General features: G+C 52.5%; 1 protein-coding gene across 1 annotated transcript; it reads left to right on the top strand.

Moving 5' to 3' along the window:
- The first annotated feature begins 487 nt into the window (after positions 1-487).
- On the top strand, positions 488-18,104 carry E2F2 (E2F transcription factor 2). Its single transcript, XM_090268777.1, has 8 exons — positions 488-1,185; positions 6,593-6,698; positions 8,471-8,690; positions 9,502-9,661; positions 10,963-11,076; positions 13,068-13,260; positions 15,928-15,933; positions 17,081-18,104. Exons 1-8 carry the CDS (start codon positions 934-936, stop codon positions 17,344-17,346), a joined length of 1,317 nt encoding a protein of 438 aa, XP_090124903.1. The 5' UTR covers positions 488-933; the 3' UTR covers positions 17,347-18,104.
- The last annotated feature ends 1,890 nt before the right edge of the window (positions 18,105-19,994 follow it).

The raw sequence follows: 19,994 nt of genomic DNA, 5'->3' as shown, positions 1-19,994 counted from the left end.
GCAGGGTGCTTGGCATACTGTAGGTGCTCAATAGATATTAGCAACCGCCCAATAAAAGGTATAAATGTTAGGCTCCGTCTCTCCACCCCACCCCTCCCCCGCCAAGAAAGTGAACAGATTCCTCGCCTTCATTTTATCGAGAAAAGGATGGAAATGCATATATGCTAGCTAAGCAACCATGCCAACTAACAAAAGGTCCGCGGCCTGAGTAATGTACTGCTGGGTCTGGGTTCAGGTCAGAACTCTGTTTCCGACCCACCTCCAGGGAATTCGGGCCCATTTCCCAGAGCGCTCTGCACTGCTCAGGCACTTCTGCATTGTACCAGAACCACCCTCCCAGTTTCGCGAGCGACAGGTGTGGCTGTCCCTTTAAGCAGCAAAACTCTTGTTGCAATCACCACCTAGGGGGATGGGTCCTTTCCGGGGGGTGGAGCCTATGCTTGTTGCAGCAACCAACGGAAGCGCGGCATTTTCCGCGGGAGATCCGAATTTCGCGGCTCGCAGTTTGGCGCTAAAAAAAAAAAAAAAGAAAAAAAAAAAAAGAGAAAGGCTCAGGGACTACAGAGCGAGGCGAGAGTCAGTGCAATCGGTTCTCCTACCCGGGCCGGTCGCATCGCGTCTCGGTGAAGCCAGTGGGTACGCTAGAGACCCCTAGGCACCAAGGCCTTCAGGGGCTTGGGGCCGTCCCGGGTCCTGGCCGCCCTTGGGGCGGGGCAGCCCCTGGTTGTGCAGCAGTCGCAGCTGCGGGGCGATCTCCAAGCACTGCTCCGCTCGGCCGCGGGCCAGGAGGGGAGGGTCCGGCCTTGCCCCGCAGGCGTCCATTGGCGGCTTCCTCCGGCCTCCGCACCATGCTGCGGGCCGTGTGAGCCGCAGCTGGCTCTGGAGCCCGCTGGTGCCCGCGGGTGTGCCAGGGGAGGGGGCTCTGCTCTCGCCATGTTGCGAGGGCCCCGGGCCGTGGCTCCGACCGCTGGGCCGACCCTGAAGGGGCTGCCCGCGATGAGCCCCACCGAACTGTGGCCGCCCGGGCTCGGCAGCCCCCAGCTCTGTCCGGCCACCACCACCTACTACACCACGCTGTACCCGCAGATTGTGCCTCCGGCAGCGGTGCCCGGCACCTGCCTCGACGCCACCCCCCACGGACCGGAGGGCCAAGCTGTGCGCTGCGTGCCGGCTGGCCGGCTGCCGGTAATTTTGGGGACCCCTTCCACACCCCCGAACCGCTTCCCCCTGTGATTTCCGGGTGTGGTAAAGGAGGGAGAGACGCTTGAGACCCGATTTGAGTGAAGCAGGTCGAGTTTGGGGTGGGAGAAGGAGCTGTCAGCTTCCAGAACAATCCAATGCCCCCAGTGAGAAGAGCTCTTCATTTTCAAATTAGGAATGAAATAGTGGAGTGGAGTGGAATGAACACTGGATTGGGATTGTGGAACTCCAACCCACCAACCCTAGTGCACCATGTGACCTTGGGGAAGTCCAGGGAGCCAACTGTGTTGTCATTCATTCATTCTTCATTCATTGTTTGGCTCAGAAACAAGTACTAGGCACCTGCTATTTTGCCAGCACAGAGCTAGGTCTGCAGATACTGTAGGGACTTTAAAATGGGGGCGGGGGGTGGTGGTCTCTCTCAGTCCAGTATGGCTTGGACAGACTCCAAATTTTCCATCCAGCCAACTCCTTCCTAATTATGTGTCCAGGGTCCTCCCCCAGTCCCAGTCTTCCCTCCCAGACAGCCAGTGGCAGGTGCAAGTTAGGGGCAGCTCCCCGGGGTTCCTGTTCAGATTGACTGTTCCCTCCTTAAACCCCCAAGCCTGTTGCCAGGGAGGGCCCAAGTGTAGTGGCCCTGGGCACAAGGGTGTGTTTTGTGGGAGTGGAATTCCTGGCTGGAGCCCATGAGAATCTAAACAACCATAGGGTGAGGGTGGAGTGGGAAAAGCCCTGGGGGTATGGGGGGTGGTGGTTGGAGAGCCTGGTTTCTGGTCTTAACTGCCACTAATTCACTGGGTCCTTGGACAAGTCTTAGCCCCAGTCTGGGCTTCAGTTTCATTTTCTTAAAAATGTGTGTGTGCATGGAGCAGCTGTAGAGCTAACTCCTCTGAGGTCACTTCCAGCTCTAGGTGCTGGGTTTGGGAAGCAGGCACCAGGGAGCGGGTGTTACAGGTTTGCTTAGTTGTGAGTGATGGATAAGTACAGGTATTGGGATATGACCATTCCCCTAGAGGCATCTGGTCAGACCTGTGTCAGTCAACAGACACAGACCCCCAGACATTTCTGGGTGCAGGCAGAGCCTTCACTCTCTGCTACTGGAATCCTGCTTTGTCCATATTCAAGGCTTTAACTTACACAGAGCCCCTTCCTGCATGTTATTTCTAACTAGGAGGCAGGAGGCAGGAGAGCTATTCCCATGTTATCAGTCAAGCAGCCAAGGATAACTGGGACTGGGTATCTGTCTTGTGTTTGGCATTTTATAGCCTAAAACAGTTTTGAATCCTGTGAAGTAGATGGCGTTAGGAGCGGTAACTGAGGCTCCAAGAGGGAATATGACCTGTGCAAGGCCATACAGGGAGATGTATGACCCACAGGCAGGTGGTCATCAGTCTCTTCTCTGCAGCCTTGACTTTCCCCAGTACTGCCTGACTTCGGAGCTGGGCGCTCCCCGGGAAGGGGTTTGGTGGCTGGCCCTGTCTCCTCTGGCCAGCTGCTTTCAGGCGCCCAGGCGGAGTTTCAGTAACAGCTGTGGTTTTGAACTGCTTCCCTCCCAGAGGAGCCTGAGCGCATCTGTTTGTACCTCCCTCCAAGAGGGGCTCAGTAATCACAGCAAGAATGGCTCTCTTTTACTGAATGCCTGTTATGTGCCAGGTACTGCTTGGCACTCTTCACATTCGTTATCTTGGTCAAGATGCCTGGGATGAGGCATCTTCCAGTTGAGGAAACTGAGCAGAGACGTGAAGTCACTTTTCCAAGTTGCAAGCTGAGAGGTGAAAGAGTCTCCCTGCATCAGACCACCCTAGAGGCCTACCAGGCCCATAGCTCCCTCTTTCCTGTCAGTCCTCAGTGCCTGGTGCCCCTGGCCCCATGGGCTGGCCTTGGCCCCCTGCTTACTCATTTTACCAGGGTGTGACCTGGAGCAGCTCCAAACCCAACCCTGGGTGTGGCTGCTTGCTTTGTGGCCAGGCTGCAAAGTGCAGGGCGAGTAGGATTTGTCAGTGAGCTGCTGTTTAAAGAGACCTCAGGCACTGCCCAGGGATGCCCAAGTTCAAAGGCAGAATGAAGGCCAGAGCCCAGGTCTCAGTGCTCCCTGTCCAGTGCACTTTCTTCACCACTGTCTGGAGAAGGCTGGGACGATTGTCTGTCCCTACTCTGGCCAGGCACACTGCATCCCTCCCTGTCTTTCATACCTGCAGGAACCTGGGAAGAGGGTAGGATTCTGCATTGTTGTCTTTTCCTTTTAATTTCGCTATATTTTCCAAATTTCCTCTGAGAACCATGAAAGAAAATGAACATTGTGACGAACAACCCCACAAGGCAGGTGGGATGAGGAAATGCAGGCTCAGAGGCAAGGCAGCAAATCCCAAGCTGGGGCCTGGAAGTGAGGCTTTCAAGTAAGGCCTTACACTTGTTCCTACCTTCCCTGTCTAACTTAGGACTTGGGGCTTAGGAGAGGCCTAGCTCCCTGGGAGACCTTGGGCAAGTCACTTCCCCTCTGATGAGCCCCAGTCTCCTCACCTTGGTCCCTGAAAGGGGGTTGTGTCTGGTCCTCTCATTTCTGGGGCTGCCTGAGAAATGAGAAAGGACCTCTGCCCTTCTCCCTTGGGACTGGCTGGGATTTTAACCAGGCCTTTAAGAACCAGCAAAAAGGGGTGTCTAAGAGAGTCCAGGTTAGAGCCAAACTGGCCTCTGGGTGTGGCCCCAGACTTGTGCTCTTGGCACATTCCTGTCTTTTCAGCTCTCCTTTGAACTTCCCCCGCTTCTGGTACCTCTGGCTTTAGTGACAGCAGCTCCCCTGAGTGAGCAAAGCACTTTGCTGCCCTGTCTCACTGAATCCTGGCCAGCTTACCCCCACTTTACAGGGGGGGCCCTAGAGGTCAGCTGACTTGCTCAGCTCACCCAGCTAAGAAGTGGGGTAGGAGGGCCAGATGGGAACCCAGCCGGGTCTGACTCCAAGGCTTGTGCTCAGCCTCTCCTTGGTCCTCCTCCTCCTGGGCTTGTCCTTTGCCACTTCTCTTGTGCAGGCTCAGGCTTGTTGAGCTGACCTTCCTCTGGGCAGTGCACAAAGGCGTCAGAGTGTTGTCTCTGGGTGGGGGACACTTTGCTGCTTAAGGACTCAGAGTGCAGGATAAGAATGAGAGAGTGAGAAGGGAGGGGGCTGGTGTGTGTGTGTGTGTGTGTGTGTGTGTGTGTGTGTGTGTGTGTAAAGTGATGGAGGCAGGTGGGTATAACTAGGCCTTGGCCCAAATTCCAGCAGATTTTGAGGGAATGTGTGTGGCTTTGGAATCAGGCCTGGGTTCAAACTCTGCCTCTGTCTTTTGTCTGTGTGACCTTGGGCACATGGCTTAGCCTCTCTGAGTCTCTTACTTCTTTGCCAAGAGAGATTGCCGATACTGATGTTGCAGGACTGATGAGCACGAGACAGGCTCAGCACGGGTACTCTGTTCAAGGTCCTCCCCTATTTCTCCCTTTGCTCAAGTAGTGAGGTTCTTCCTGGTATGTTCTGTGAACTCAGCAGGATCTGGCTCCTGTCGGGTAGGGAAGGTAGTTGGGGTTGGGGAGATTCTGGGTTGCGCCACCTCTGCCTCACATGGAACTCAGCCTTACTTCCCTTCTCCCTGCCCTTGGTGTTCCTTTGGAGGAATGAAGGAAGGATTCTGGGATGAATAACCTTGATCAGGATTGATAAAGGCCTTCGAGTTCACCAAGTCTCAGTTACTTTAGCTGTAAGGTAGGCATTAGTGGTGTTGGGAAGATTCAGTGAGGTGATGAATGTTGGGGTTTGGACCAGGGCATGTGGAAGGTTTCAGCAAATGATTGGGCCTTTCTCTAGAGACAAGATGGGGCCAGAGCAGATCCCCTTCCCTAGCATCTAGGATGTCACCAGCTGGGAGGTTAGAAAAGGCATATTCCAGAAAGACTTCAACAGGAATGAATAGGGAGGCATTTGGATCATGTCCAGATCTGGGTAGGTATGGAGGAGAGAAATATCACATTCAGGCTCCTCACACCAAGGAACAGTGCTTCTCAAATCAACCCAGGAAGACTCCCTGGAGGAGGTGTGTTGGGGGCGGGGGGACAGCAGAGAGGGGAGCTTAGAGCAAGAAGAACTGTCATCACCTCCCACACCTGTCAGCCCAGCTGTGCTCAGTAGCGGTTAGAAGTCTCAGCCCTGCCGTGCATGACCTCACTACCGAAGGTTAAATAGGACTGTCTGTCCTGACCAGGGTAGAGGTACCTGGGGGAGAGGAGGGAAATAGGCTCAGGGACCCCCAGACATATGTGCCAAGGAAGAGGCCGAGATTGGATTTTAGAGAAGGAACAGCATTTCCTGAGCCACAGATTATCTTCTTGAATTCTTACAACAGCCCCTTGACTGAGGCATTTTCTGCCCCATTTTACAGAGGCGAAAACAGACTCCCAGATGTGGGGCATTTCCCCAAGTCGTGTGTGCCTGTGAAGGAGTGGAGGTGCAAGCCCAGGTCTCTGACTCCAGTGCCCCAGTGCCCTAGCCCTGCCCCTGCCCAACCCTAACCAGGAGAGAGGCCCCTTCCGGGCCAGTGCAGCTTCTGGGCCTAACTGGGGCTGGGTGGCAATGGGGTGTAGAGGAGCAGATGGGTCTGTGGTTTGATTTCCCCAGCAGGTGTTTCCCAAGCTTGGCGGGAACAGGGAGGGGGAGCAGGGGGACCTCAGCTGCTTGTCCTTAAGACATAGGGGAAGGATTCATTGTCTGCTGCTCTCCACAAAGAAAGAATGGCAAATGGGGTCTATTGAGGCCCTGGAGCCCTGGAGCTGGAGCCCAAACACGGGGGGTAGGGGGTGGGGAGGGGATGTTTGCACTGCTTCCCTATGTGGGCACCTCCCTGGGTTGTGGCACCAATCCAGGAAGTCCCCTGGGCCTGGGCGGATGCCCAGCCCCACCCTGATAAGGGCCAGCTGTGTGGCTGTGATGGGCACCCAGTCTGGCTGGGCCAGCTGCTTCTGTGAGGGGGGGCTCTCCCCAGTCTGATGTGGCTTAGGCTCCACCCACTCCTTCCTGCATCATCCTCTGTGCCGGGTGGGGGGGGGGCAGATGTAGAAGTGACTTTGTGGCCTGTTCTTAAGGAACTCTGAGCTCTTGGCCAGATTTGCTTTGGTACAGTCTCAAGTGCCTGGGCCTCAGAGGATGGGGGTGTTGTGTGCCTCTCAGAAAATAGGACTTCCTTCCCCTGAAAGGTCACTTGTCAGGTCATTGATATTTCCTTACCAAGTACAGTGATGTTTCCCCAGGACTGGTGGTAAACTGAGGCAGCAAGTGGCTGCTGGTGCCTCAGTGCTTTGGCCCCAGGTTGGGGAAAGACTGACGGAGAAATGATTCTCAAACTCTGCCTTTCCTCCTTCTCTCTCCAAGGCCAAAAGGAAACTGGACCTGGAGGGGATTGGCAAGCCTGCGGTCCTGGGATTCCAGACTCCCAAGAGAAAGTACACTAGAGTGGATGGCCTGCCCAGCCCTAAAAGTAAGTTGTGCTGATGGGGCGTCTGGGGGCAGCCTCAGGAGACTGGGGCTGGGGTGGGCAGGGGCAGAGGGCAGCAGCCCTGCCCAAATCATCAGGAGTAATATTTGTGGCACACTTCCTGGTGTATGGAAGTTGCCTGTGTGTTCTCTCACTGGATCCTGCCAGGCGGGTGGGATTACCCCCTTTTACCGATGAAGCTACTTGAGACTCACCTTGAGTGTCTTGCCCAAGGTCACACTGCTGGTAAGGGGCGTCAGGACTGCCCCGAAGTCTGTGCTGCTTCTCTCACGCCTCTGCTCTTGGGTTCTGAGCAGGACGACCAACGATTTATTTGTGAGCTTACTATTTTTAAAGTTTCTTTAATTCAATCTGACCTTTTCTAGAAGAGAGAATCCAGCTCACAGAGGAGCAGGTTCCTTCTCCCACATGCAGAGCTAAATAAGTCGTTCTAAGGGGAGTGAAGCTGGGATTCATCCAACCCGTGCTACCTCAGAGTTTTTTCAGATCCAGAGGTTGCCAAGGTAGTGACTTCCTAAAGAGAGATTTCCCACCTCGATATTTGCAGTCACTCTGGTTAGAGTGGGAGTTTCAGCACCTGTGTTAGGAGGGAACGCTTATTTTGGGGGCCAGAGACCTCATAAAGAGGGTGTGTGACAGGGTGGGAAGCATGAGGGTCAGGAATTTGGGGGTCTGGATGCGGCTGTGCCCTGGCCTGACTGGCTAGTCTTCTTCTGTCAACCATAGCTGTCGCATCTGTAAAATGAGGTACAGCTAGATCAGGAGTAGCAGGAAAGTTTCCTTTCCAGTTGGTTGGTAGAAGCTACTCAGAGCTCTTGATTGAAGGATACTAAGTGCATGGATCCATTAGTAATGTCTGCCATGGGTGTAAAGGTAGAAAAAGCAGCCTGTGTGCCACATACTTGTCATCTGTATGTTAAGGGATCCAAAGGTCCCCTTCTAGAGGAATCTGAGACTCGCTAAAACTCAGTTTCCTGAACGAGTTTGGACACTAACTTGCTGTATGACTTGCAAGTCACTCAATTGCAAAAGATGCTGCAGCTGAGATGTGGTCTTGTGACATCAGCTTCATTAACAAAGGGACCTTTTTCATGAACCTTCCCCATTGGAGTGCATAGAAAGAAAAGGCAAGTCTGAAAGAATGTTGTCAAATCCAAGCTTGTCATTCCCTCCCTATCCTAATTCCGAATTTCTGACATAACTGGCTGGACAGGATAATGGTTAAGAAGGAAGACTTAGAGTCTCACTGCCTGGATTTAAATCCCAGCTTTGCCACTTTCTAGCTGAGTAAGGTGAGCATGTTACTTAACCTGTCTGTGCCACAGTATTCTCATCTATAAACTGGGGATGGTTATGCACCAAACTTATAGGGGTTGGAAGTATTAAATTTGTTGTACATGGAAAGTGCTTAGAACAGTGACCTACACACAGTAAGCATTTGTTGGTTGTGGTGGTGGTGGTGATATGGCTGCCCTAAGCTCCGGTGGAAAGGTGCTCTGAACCAGGACTTAGGACACTTGGTTTCCAGCCCGGACACTGTGCTTGACTGTGAGACCCTAAGCGAGTCACTTTCCCTCTCTAGGAATGAGGCTCCCTGTTGGGACAATGGCAGCGACTGACCCCTGCCTCACAGTGCCCTGTAACTGGAAGTGGGTGCACACAGGAAGGGTGTTACTGAGTGGGTGCAGGTCCATGGAGGAGGCTCCCCAGGCTGGCCCTCGCTGAGCAGTGATTGGGCCCCCTTTCCTCCTCAGCACCCAAGTCCCCTGGGGAGAAGACTCGCTATGACACGTCACTGGGGCTGCTCACCAAGAAGTTCATTTACCTCCTGAGTGAGTCCAAGGATGGGGTCCTGGACCTGAACTGGGCTGCTGAGGTGCTGGACGTGCAGAAGCGGCGCATCTATGACATCACCAACGTGCTGGAGGGCATCCAGCTCATTCGCAAGAAGGCTAAGAACAACATCCAGTGGGTGTAAGTGCCTGGGCTGGGGCTGATGGCACCTATGGGTGCGTGCGCTGGGGGCAGAACCAGGAGCAGTCTCCAGTGGGTGTGAAAGTCAGAGGTGGGGCTGAGAGCGACACCCAGCGGGCACAAGTGCTCGGAGTGGACCAAGAGCGACATCCAATAGGTGTACATGCTGGTGGTGGAGCCAGTGTGTCTAAGAATGGAGTGGAAGAGGTGTGTGTGCTGGAGCAGCGTTAGGACAGCCTGGCAGGGGCAGGGCGGAGAATGCTTTCTGGGACGTCTAAAGGCCTAAGAGGATTGCATCCTCTTTAGTCAGGGATCCCACGATTTCCCTCTTCTAGTTTAGGAAACTCCCCTGGTTGCTGAGTGATAATAACCTAGACTCCGTCCGGCTCAGAGATAGGAGTACACCAGCCTCCTCTCCTCACTTCTACAGGGCCTTAAAGAGCAGAGCTGCAGGTCCTGGCGTGAATCCAAAGAGAACCCAGGCAGTGGGGTCAGGGCTGAGGTCATTCTAGCTCCCTGCCATTTGGGGGAGGCTTTGGCATAGGATGGGCAGAGCTGAAAACCTCCTGCAAGTGGGGTCATGCCTTGATTTGTTTCTTTTCTCTAGCCCAACCCCCAAACCTCAAGCTTCAATCCCCGGCAGCTCCCTGGGAGCTAGAGAGCACTGCTGAGGTGCACAACCCAGGAGCACCATGTGAATGGTCTCATCCTGGGCCTGCACCCCATCTGTGCAGCTGAGCACAGCGGCCCTCGGGTTGGGGTCCCTGGGTATGGACTGAGGCTGACGCTGGGGGTGCTGCTCTGTTCCCAGAGGCAGGGGAATATTTGAAGACCCCACTGGGCCCAGGAAGCAGCAGCAGCTGGGGCAGGAGCTGAAGGAGCTGATGAATACAGAGCAGGCCTTGGACCAGCTCATCCAGAGCTGCTCTCAGGACTTCAAGCGTCTGACCGAGGACAAGGCCAACAAGAAATATCCTCTTTGGCTGGGAGAGGGGTGTCGGGGAGTTGGGGCCTGTCGCGTGTTCACGTGTATCCAGAGTTGGTGCAGTACCTTCCTGAGGGTCTGGCACACCTGTTCTTTTCCGTTCTGGGTGGCTTTTCCTCTTGACTCCATGGACGGTACTTTCTCATAGTAATAGTAAGACAAGTACATTTCTTTAAATCCACAAAACGGAGAAGAGAAAGAAATAGCTGCCCCCACCACATCGCCATTGTTCTTTAACCATACACAGCTTATGTTTTAACTGTAGTGACTGCTGTACCTAACATTTAAAAAGAAAAATAAATTTTTATGGTTTTATTTATTTTCAGAGAGAGGAGTAGCGAGGGAGGAAGAGAGGGAAAGAAACATCAATTGGCTGTGTGCCCCAACTGGGCACCTGACCCACAACCCAGGCATGTGCCCTGACCAGGAATGGAACTGGTGACCCCTGGGTTTGCAGGCCAGCGCTCAATCCACTGAGCCACACCGGCCAGGGCTGTACATGACATTTTATATCCTGATTTTCTCCACTTGTATATTACCATAGACAGTTTTTATTTGGTTACAAATCCTTCCTTCCTATTTGGTTGATCCATATGAAATTGTTGATATCGAACCATTTTTCATCTATAAAATTTCATATGGTTTAACCTTATATTTAAAATGGTTTGAAAGAAAAAAATAAAATAAAATAAAATGGTTTGAGAATGTCCTATTCAGTCTGCACTCTGGTTTGTTGATAAGACCTAAATCTACATTCAGGTCTATTCTAGATTTCTGCTTTCATGAAGCAACACAACTATGGATGCCTTTGTATATAGAACATTTTCCTATTTTTTTACTTATTTCTCTAAGATAATTAGGATTGAAATGATGAGGTCACAGCATGGGCTTTGTTAAGGCTTTGTATATGTTTTTCCCAAATAGTTTCACCATCCAGTTGGTTTTTGTATATGACCTTATATTTTTGGAAGGGTGCTAGGCATTCTGAGAAATTTAAAGAAATAAGACATGTCTTCCTGCCTTCTCTAGTTTGAGAGATGAAGCCTTTGTGTAAAAAGCTGATAAAAGGAAGCATTAAATACACAATGATTTAAACCCTCATTTGCTTTCTAAAGGGATCCAAAGTAGCTGATGATATTAAAAGAACAGGTTACAGTTGGGGGTTATTTCTAAGCTATATAAGGAGTGAGAAAAAATTTTCTAAGGCTTAGGAGAGGTGTGTTGGATCTCTGCCCAGTGGGCTGAGGGTGTGGATTTTTGACTTCCTTGACTCTCCTGCCCCCTACACTGGCCTATGTGACTTACCAGGACATCCGTGCTATTGATGCCTTCAAGGAACAGACAGTGATCGCTGTCAAGGCCCCTCCGCAGACAAGACTGGAAGTGCCTGACAAGAGCGAGGTGAGAGGGGAAGCATTTGGTGGAAAGCAGGGTTAGGAGGGTCCCGGGCAGCTCTGCAGGTTCTGTCCCTGGCACTGCCCAGCCCCAAGCTTCCCCAGTCCTTGTTAGTGCCCACACCAAGATCTGAGCTGGGGCAGACATCACAGAAGCTGGGAAGGACAACAGATTCTGGCCCGAGAAAAACCTCTGTTTCTGGTCTCTCTCTGCACCCCACCAGCCCCTGCGTTCCTGCACACATGCACATGTGTGACCCCCCCACCCCACAGCTGTGTTAGTACCGTAATCCTTTCATGCGAACCATGCTGTTCCAGATTAAAGACCGAAGTTCTTAACACTCTCTGCGAGGCCCTCTGTGCTCTGACCTCACCAACCTCCTCTCATACGCTGCCCCTCTTCGCTTCAGCCACTGGCAGCCTGCAGTTCCCCTACCACAGTAAGCTTGTCCACAGCACAGGACCTTTGCACATGCTGTTCCCTCGAGCTGAAATACTCTTCCCTCTCTCTGCCTGGTTTACTGCCATTGATGCTACAGGTCTCAACTCGAACATCACTTCCAAACGGAAGCCTTCGCTGATCACCCCCAGCCTTCATAACCTCCTGTGCTTTCCCACCTGATCACCCCCAGCCTTCATAACCTCCTGTGCTTTCCCACCTGAGCACCCCGAGCCTTCATAACCACCTGTGCTTTCCTGCCATACCTAAACTCCATTCGCCAGAGCATCATGGTGCTTCCATGCCTATGTTCTGCTTCGTCCGTTAGAGTGTAAACTCCACAAAAGTACGTTCCTCTCCTGTGGTACCACCAACCCGCAGCCTGATAAGGGTTCAAAAAATACTCTGTTTAATGAAAGAACACTAAGATAAATAAGGCCCTGCCTTCGCCACCTTGGAGGAGCTCAGAACCTAAAGGGGAAAAGACGCAAGCAAGCAGTGATTTGTAGACTGAAGATGAGCTTTGAGGGCCAGGAGAAGGGAGAGTTGGAGGAAGCACCCATAGTTAAACTGGGTCCTAAAGAATGAAAAGGATTTTTAAAAGTTAAGTCATTTATTTATTTACATCTAGTTAGTATACAATATTGTACTCATTTCAGGCGTACAATATAATGGCTCGACAGTTTCACACCTTACGATGTGATTGCCACACTGAGTTTAGTAATCACCTGTCACTGTGCAAACCTAGCATAGTATTTTGGCACAGGAGTTTTGCCAGGTGAAGCAGGGGAGGAGGGTGCTGCATGAGCCCCGGCCTGGAGAGCTGAGTGCGTGCTGGAGTGGCACGTGTGTAGTCAGTCATGGCTGAAGCTGCTGATCTGTGGTAGACAAGAGGCAGGGATGGGAAAGCCATGTATCAGGGCTCATGGTTGCAAGTAACAAAGACAAGGCCAGTGGGCTTCAGTGAGGGGATAGTGGGGAACTGAGCGACAGGGCCAGGGGGTGGATGTGGAGGTTGCAGGCATGGCTGGCCGCAGGGGCTCACCTTAGGACTTTAAGTCCACTTCATGCTCTGCATCTCTCACTGTGCCGTTCCCTGTGCTGACTCCGTTCCCAGCGGGGCTCTCCCTTTGTGGCAGAGATAGCTTTCTGGATACCAGCTTGGCAACCCCAATGGGAAGGGAGCTTCCGCTGCCAGGGCCTGGGCCTGATGCTGGTTGGACTGACCCGAGTCACGTGCCATCCTGCACCAGTCACCGTCACTCGGACTTTCTCATCCTTCATTCCACGCTCACCCATTGGAGCTTGAGAGTGGGGGAGGAGTGATTTCCCAAAGGAAAATCCAGGCATTCTCCCTAAAAGGAGGGGGCCTAGGGGCCAGATGGGCAGAAGCAGCAGGTGTTACCACAGGCCAGACGGAGCAGGCCTCAGGGCCCAGCTCAGGAGTGGAGCTTGCTCTCATGAGTGGTGGGAGCCACGTGTGTCCATCCACGTACACCGACCCCTGAGTAAGTGTCCAGCTGCCCAGAGCGGTGACCTGGCTTCTCTTCCTCCTCCAGGAGAACCTGCAGATATACCTGAAGAGCACGCAGGGGCCCATTGAAGTCTATCTGTGCCCGGAGGAGATGCAGGAACCAGATAGCCCTGCCAAGGAGCCCGTCCCCTCCACGTCCACCCTCAGCCCCAGCCCTGACCCTGCCCAGCCCAGCAGCAGCACTAACCCTGGCATTCTGGAACCCATGGCATCCCCAGGTAGGGTCCTCTGTCCATGGGGATGGGAGGTGGGGAGAGCAACCAGCCTCAGTGTCCTCTTTCACCTCAACATTTGTCGGGTATCGGCCTTCTCCCCAGCAGCAGGGGACGTGGCCCTCCCCCGCGTGTGTGCACTGCTGTCTTGCTGGCAGGCTGATCCTGCTTTGGGGCAGCAGGGAGCCTGGATTTGAATCCCAGCTCTTCCAGGGCTGTGTGACTTTGGACACGTTATTTAACCCTTTGAGTGCCAACGTTGCTGTGAGTGACGCTGACAAATTTTCCCAGAAGTGCCAGCGTTGCTCCTAGCGACTTTTTTCGATGGCTATAAATGTAAATAACAATAGAATAATTCGTGTTTTATGTTTTGTTCTCTTTTTTTGTACCTCAAGTTATATATTAATATAATTTTTTTCTCATGTTGATCCAAATTTAGAATTACACATGGCATTCAGAGGGTTAACCTCGATTTCTTCATCTGTAAGTTGGGCCTAGTAATTAATAGTATCTACTTCTATGATGTGAGAATTAAATGAGTTAATATACATAAAGCCCTTAGAACTGTGCCTAGCAATAAATGTTAGCTATTATTGTCATTATTATTGCCACTACCACTAGTACTCGTTCTTCTGTGGTATTTACTAATAGCAAAGCTTCTGGTGCTCGGTAAACTGTAGGTTTCTTTTGAAAAAGGCTCAACACTTTCTTGGATGATAATAACTATGGTTTTTGAATCATGACTCTCCCAGATACACTCGTTTTCACATTACTCCTCACAGCAATTCTTGAGGTAGGTTTTATTATTCCCAGTTTAGAGTTAAAAAACTGAGGCAGAGAGGTGATGTGACCTGCCCAGGGCCTCCCAGCTGGGCAAAAACAGAGCTGTGTCCTGAACCTTGGTCTCCACGTTCCTAGCCCAGTGCTGTTTCCACAAGGCACAGAACAAACCAGGCCCTGGCTGGGAGGTGGACGGTCCAGCTAAATGCTGGCTACACCTGGCAGGATGTAGTATGAGGCAGCTGCCAGGGAGTAAAGAGGTGCTAGAGGTCCCCGAGGGCTTCCCAGGGAGGCTGGGAGCCCGGAAGGTGGAGAAGTGGGAACCTGCAAAGTCCCCTCCACCAGAATGTTTTTTGCCCTTTCCTGGGCCACACTTCAGGTCACACGGGCAGGCTTCTTGAGGCTATGCAGGCCAGTGTTCCACTTTCTGTGTTTTTAGCAGCAGAATTTCCTTAAGTAGAACCCTAGTGTTGATACAAATGCAGCTAGAACTGGTCTGATGGAAGAGGCACGTTTGGGAGGGTCTACAGAAGACAGGTTGGATTCTGTTTCTTTATTGAACTCAGAGATTGACAAACGATTGCCTGCAGGCCACATGTGGCCTGTTTTTATATGGTTCATGAGCTAAGAGTGGTTTTCATATTGTTAGAATTGCAGGGGAAAAAAGAAAAGAAAGTGACTGACAGAGACCATAAGTGTCCTGCAAATCCTAAAATACTATTGGCCTTTTGTAGAAGCTTGCTGACCCCTGATCGAACTCAGCCCTTCATTTTACATATGAATAAAATAAGCCCAGAGAGGGCAAGTGACTTCCCTAAGGTCACACAGCAAGTTGGTGGTGGAGCTTGGGCAAAGGTCTAGACTCCCAACTCTTCTCTAATGATCTCTCCTATGTCCTGGCCTGGCCTGGGGAACAGGGCTTCTCCCTGCACCAGCCATCTGTCCCTCTGGGCACCTCCTAGTGCCTATCTCCCACTCCAGACCTGTGCCCCGCCCTGTTTGCCCTCCTGTTTCATCCGCCTTCTCACTCCACTGTCAACAAGTACACAGCTCTCGAAAGTTAGAACCACTTTCACTTCAGTTGTCCTCTGAGACCATCCTTCCAGGCTCTGACATTATGCGGTAAACCTAAATGTGGCTGACGGCACAGAAGTTGAAATTGGGAGACTCACCTGCACCTCACCTGCTGTGACTTGGTGACGGTGGGTGAGTCGCATCAGCCCCTCTGAGCCTGTTCCCACATCTCTAAAATGGGGACACTTAAAACTCCCTCATGATCATTGCATGGGTTATGGAGATGATACAGTGTGAATGTACTTTTTTTAAAAGCTTATGAACTGAGCACCTACTATGTGTGGTTTGGGAGATACAGAAGTGAGTGCGAGCTGTTCCGAATGCGGTGGAGGCACAGGTGTTACAAAGAGCCGTTCTCTTCAAGGTGTGATAAACGCTTGAGAGCAAGAGAGCAAGGTCTGGCCTGTAGCAGAGGCTTTCACGTGTGTTATCCCAGCTGCTGCTCCCAACAACTCACTGAGGGGATCCTTATTTTTTCTTGTGGTAAAACGGAGGCACCGGGTCCTGCAGCCAGTGGGGTGGTGCTGGGATCTGAGCCCGTGTCCACCCCACTCTCAAGCCAGGCCTCTTACTATAATACCTACAGGCCTCTGCAACACAATAAACATTTGTTCTGTTTTTTTTTTTTTTTCATTTGAATACATTGAATTGACTCTTTTGAGCCTCAGGTTCCTCCTTTGTAAATAGGGGTAACAGCATTGACATTTGAGTGTCCAAGGAGGTGAAACATGCCTGTCCTTGAGCACAGAACTGGGCTGGTTAAGCCCTTGGTAAATGGGAGGCATTGTAACTACTTACAAGGGCAGCGTGCAGACCCAGTGCCCGGTTTCTGCACACCAGCCACTCTTTGCCTGTACTTAGCCTTCAGTCCTCTCAGCAACCCTCTGAGGGCTGCATAATCATCCCCGTTTTAGAGGCGAGCAAACAGAGGCTCATGGCCATTAAGTCACTTGCCCACGGGCTCAGGCATACCAGCATCCTTGCATTTTCAAAGCAATGGTTGGTTGGGCTTTAAGGAATGATTCAAACGGTGAGATTCTAGGCATCAGAATATACTGGACAGGGGATTTCTGTGCCCTCCTCCACATCTCTGTAGGAAGTCACCTTCTTACCTCTATGTGAAAATGAACTTGGTGAATGAAGGGTAGCTGATGGCCGGTGCAGCTAGAGCAGCTAAGAGCGAGCTTAGGGAGGAAGGTAGGCAGGGGCTAGTTCATGCGGGGCCTTCTCAACCCTGGTTGGTACTTGCATTTTATTCTAAGTTCTTTTTGTATCAGAGCACACACGGCAAGGGGCAAGAGTTGAAGCAGTGGTGTAGGTGAGAGAGGAGGGGCTAGGACAGGGGGCCGCAGCAGGGCAACTGAAGAGAAGTGGGTAGCTTGGGGAATTCACCTGGATGGGGAGATGAGCTGGCTGTGGGATCAGATGCAGGGGAAATGGGCAGGACTCCACAATTCTTGGGCCTTTTGGCCTAGCTCGCTGAGTGGGTGGTAGTTCATTCATTAAGAGAGGGAGCACAGGCAGCTCTTGAGAAATTGCACTCTGAAACATGGGTTGGTAATCGGAGAGTCACGAGGTCAGGGAAGGATGCTTTGTTAAAGATAGGAGCTGTTAGATACGTCCCTGTGTGGATGGGAATGAGCTAATGGAGTGAGAGAAATTGATGGTGCAGGAAGAAGAGAAAATTATTTCGGGAACGAAAGCCTTGATGGTGAAAGAGGGTGTGGTTTGAGAGCAGGAGACCCCACCCACCGTGACAGGAGAGAGCAGGTTGTGGGAGAATGAAGGCAGTTGCTAGAGCTGGTGCCAGGAAAGGCAGGGTGCCCTGTGGCACCCGGTGTGGGGCGGGTGGGGGAGAAAAGGAGGGTGCACAGTCATCCAGGGAGCCGGCTGGCTCTTCCTGTGCTCCGACGTCTGACCAGAGGCTTCTGGGTGCCAGGGCCAATCATAACCCTTGTCTGTCTGTCTCCAGCGCCATCGCTGACTTCCCAGCAGGTCCTGCCGCCGCCATCATCCCTTGTCCCTCTGGAGGCCACTGACAGCCTGCTGGAGCTGCCACACACGCTTCTGCAGCAGACTGAGGACCAGTTCCTGTCCCCAGGCCTGACAGACAGCTCCCCTCTGATCAGCTTCTCTCCGCCCTTGGACCAGGACGACTACCTGTGGGGCCTGGACGGGGGTGAGGGCATCAGTGACCTCTTTGACTCCTATGACTTCGGGGACCTGCTGATTAACTGAGTGACCCTGCCTGCCCCCAGCAGCCGCGCCACTGTCTCTACCTCCTCACAGACAGACTGACAGGCCCTCTGCCTGCACAGGGACATTGAACAACAAGGTGTACCCTTAGAGTATGGGGTCTCCTCTCCTTCCTGCCCCTCCCCCACCCCCTCCCAGCCAAAGCTGTCCGGGGGAGTTTTGTGGAGGGGACGCGGGTGAGGATTGTATCAGGGGTTGATACTGTCTTTCCTAGTGAAGCTGGGCCTGGGAAGGCCCTTTTTGTCTTCTGACCTCTAACGTGAAGGGCCACAGACGAGGTGACTAGGTCCGGGGAAATGCCCTGCCACTGCCTTTTGAGGGGTGATTAGGACCCTCAGTTTATTGAAAAGCACTTAATGCCTTTTGTATTTATTTCAGGTTGAGTTTTGTTTGTGTGTCTTCCCTGAGTTTTAGCAGGGACATTGTTCTAGTAGTTCTAGTAGTGAGAGTTCTCAGACAGGCCCCACACTTGTCTGCTGTCCAAGGGCAGCCCTGGGCTTCCGGCACCCAGGCCCACTCCCTGGTTCCCCCACCGCGGTGGGGGCTGGGTCTCTGAGGGGCCGTCCCGTCTGCTGGAGCGTTCATTGCACTTAGGTTCCTAATTCTCATAAGCGGCCCCCTGAGGTCCCACCCAGCCTCGGCTTCCTGGTCTCCTCTATCCCAGAGGGGGTTTCAGGGAGCCATCCTAGCTCAGGTGGCACTGAGGCTCCTGAGGAAACGGGACTAGTTACAGAGCCTCCCTCCCCTAGAATGTAAAAAATGGCCCTCCAGGGAGAAGCAGAGAAGAGCTACTGAGGAAGCCCAGACAGCAACGTGGAAGCAGGTTCAATGGCTGTCTGGCTGTCGCAGGCACTGCTCTGTTTTGGCCTCTCGCTGGGAGGGGGCTGTTTCACACTGAGGCCCTGGGAGGCAGAGGCAGCTGCACCACAGAGAAGGGTGAGATTAAGACAGGAAATTGCCAGAACACGCCCCCTCTGGAGCTGCTGGTATCCCCCTTCCTTGGAAAGATTGTTTTTTTTTTTTTGCCTTGTTTGTTAAAGGGGGTAATTGATTCTTTAAGGACTTCCCCTTCCCCCCAGCTCTCACACAGACCCCCAGGGACAGAAGTGACCAGGACTTGATGGCGTGTTGGCTCCTTTTGTCACAGGAATGCAGAGGTGACAGAAAGGGTCTTCCTGACAGACCAGACTAGGCAGCTAATAGGGAGATAGACTTGGGTTACCTCTTCAGACCTGGGGTTCTGAGAAAGTTTTTGGCCCCACCTCCCATCCTCCTCCCCCAGAGGCTTAACCATCCCGCATTGTCCCTGTAGCCCAGTTGGATGGGGGGGGGGAGGCTGTCGGCTCCTCCCCCACCCAACCTGGGGTGGGGTGCCTGGAGCTGAACCAAGGCTGTGCCTTCTGGAAGGAGGCAGCCAGGGGCGGTGGTCTGAAGCCCACTACCCAACCTCAGGGAGCTGGGTTTCCTCAGGGGCTCAGCTGGGCAGCACTTTTTTTTAAGTTTGTAGCATTAAGTTGATTTATAATAAGAATTTGGTCTTGTGGGACTGCTCTTGGGCTGACCTATATGCATCTGAAGTTTGGGAGGTGGGTGTCTTTTGGGGGTGGGATCCAACGCAAGGTAATGTCGAGCTGGGGGCAGTTGTGCCTTGTCATTTGCAGGTCAAAGATGCCCAGCTTTATAAACAGGGCTGATTTCTATAATTTACAGAAATGCCTTCGGTCTCCTCTCCTCCACAGCCTCACAGGGCTCCCATCAGAAGGCTGTTTTGCAGCCCTGCATGCCCAAGACCACCTTGGCCCTTGCGGGGGAAGGGGGTGCGGCCTGGGGTCTGGTGTGGGGCGTGTGGGGCTGGAGATGGCATGGCTGTTCTGAGCTCTCTGCTGGGCTGCTGTTCAGGCACTCCCATCTCTGAGGACAGGAATGTTTGACTTCCATGCCTTGGGCTCTAGCTAGAGCTTTCGCCTAGAACTAAGAGAAAAAGGAACGAGAGACCTGCAGGATCCACGGGGATTAAGTTTAATGGTGAAATCTGGACAGAATTCAATCTCATTCTCCAAATGCCCAGCCATAGCATTGGACAGAGGGGCTGCCCCCGTCCCCTCCCTCCTGTGCAGTCCCCTGCCTGGCTCAGGGGCTCTACCCCTCAGGCCAAGCCTCAGGCTCAGCACAGGAGACAAATTCAAACCTCTTTCTTACCAATGACACTTGAAACCTCCCAGGTTCACTCAGGTGCTTTAAGAATGCATTTTGAGGTGTATTTCCTTTAGGGACCAGGTAAACGTTAAAACTAGGGCAGAAGAAAAGCCAGTTTCTTCCTAAGGTACGTTATTTCTGCCAGGAAATTGCGCAGCCCCTCTGTCAGCCCCTAATTCACCTGTGTCCCCAGGGACATCAAAGACTCAGGGCTCCAGGGAACCCAGTAGTATTAAATTGTCCAGTAGAGTCAGATTCTAAGAGATTTCCTAAAACCAGAGACGTACCACCATGTCCCTTCCTGTTGAAAGTGTTTGCTAGACCAGAGTGGTGTCACTTCTCTATGGCAATGCTGGTCTGACTAGCACGGCTGCAGGAAGAAGGGGAGATGAAGCTCGTGGAACTGGCTCTAGGATGGTTTGGACTTTATTTTC

The sequence above is a fragment of the Furipterus horrens genome, unplaced genomic scaffold (assembly GCF_987537825.1).
Source record: "Furipterus horrens unplaced genomic scaffold, mFurHor1.1.pri manual_scaffold_3, whole genome shotgun sequence".
In the NCBI taxonomy this organism is placed as follows: Eukaryota; Metazoa; Chordata; class Mammalia; order Chiroptera; family Furipteridae; genus Furipterus; species Furipterus horrens.
This window is presented reverse-complemented; position numbering and strand designations above follow the sequence as displayed.

Bases quoted from the DNA above. Each gene is read 5' to 3' on its own strand.
- E2F2 (XM_090268777.1), top strand. From the start codon at position 934: ATGTTGCGAGGGCCCCGGGCCGTGGCTCCGACCGCTGGGCCGACCCTG. The intron at 6,699-8,470 runs GTAAGTTGTGCT...TTTCCTCCTCAG, and splicing joins TGGCCTGCCCAGCCCTAAAA to CACCCAAGTCCCCTGGGGAG. The intron at 8,691-9,501 runs GTAAGTGCCTGG...CTCTGTTCCCAG, and splicing joins AAGAACAACATCCAGTGGGT to AGGCAGGGGAATATTTGAAG.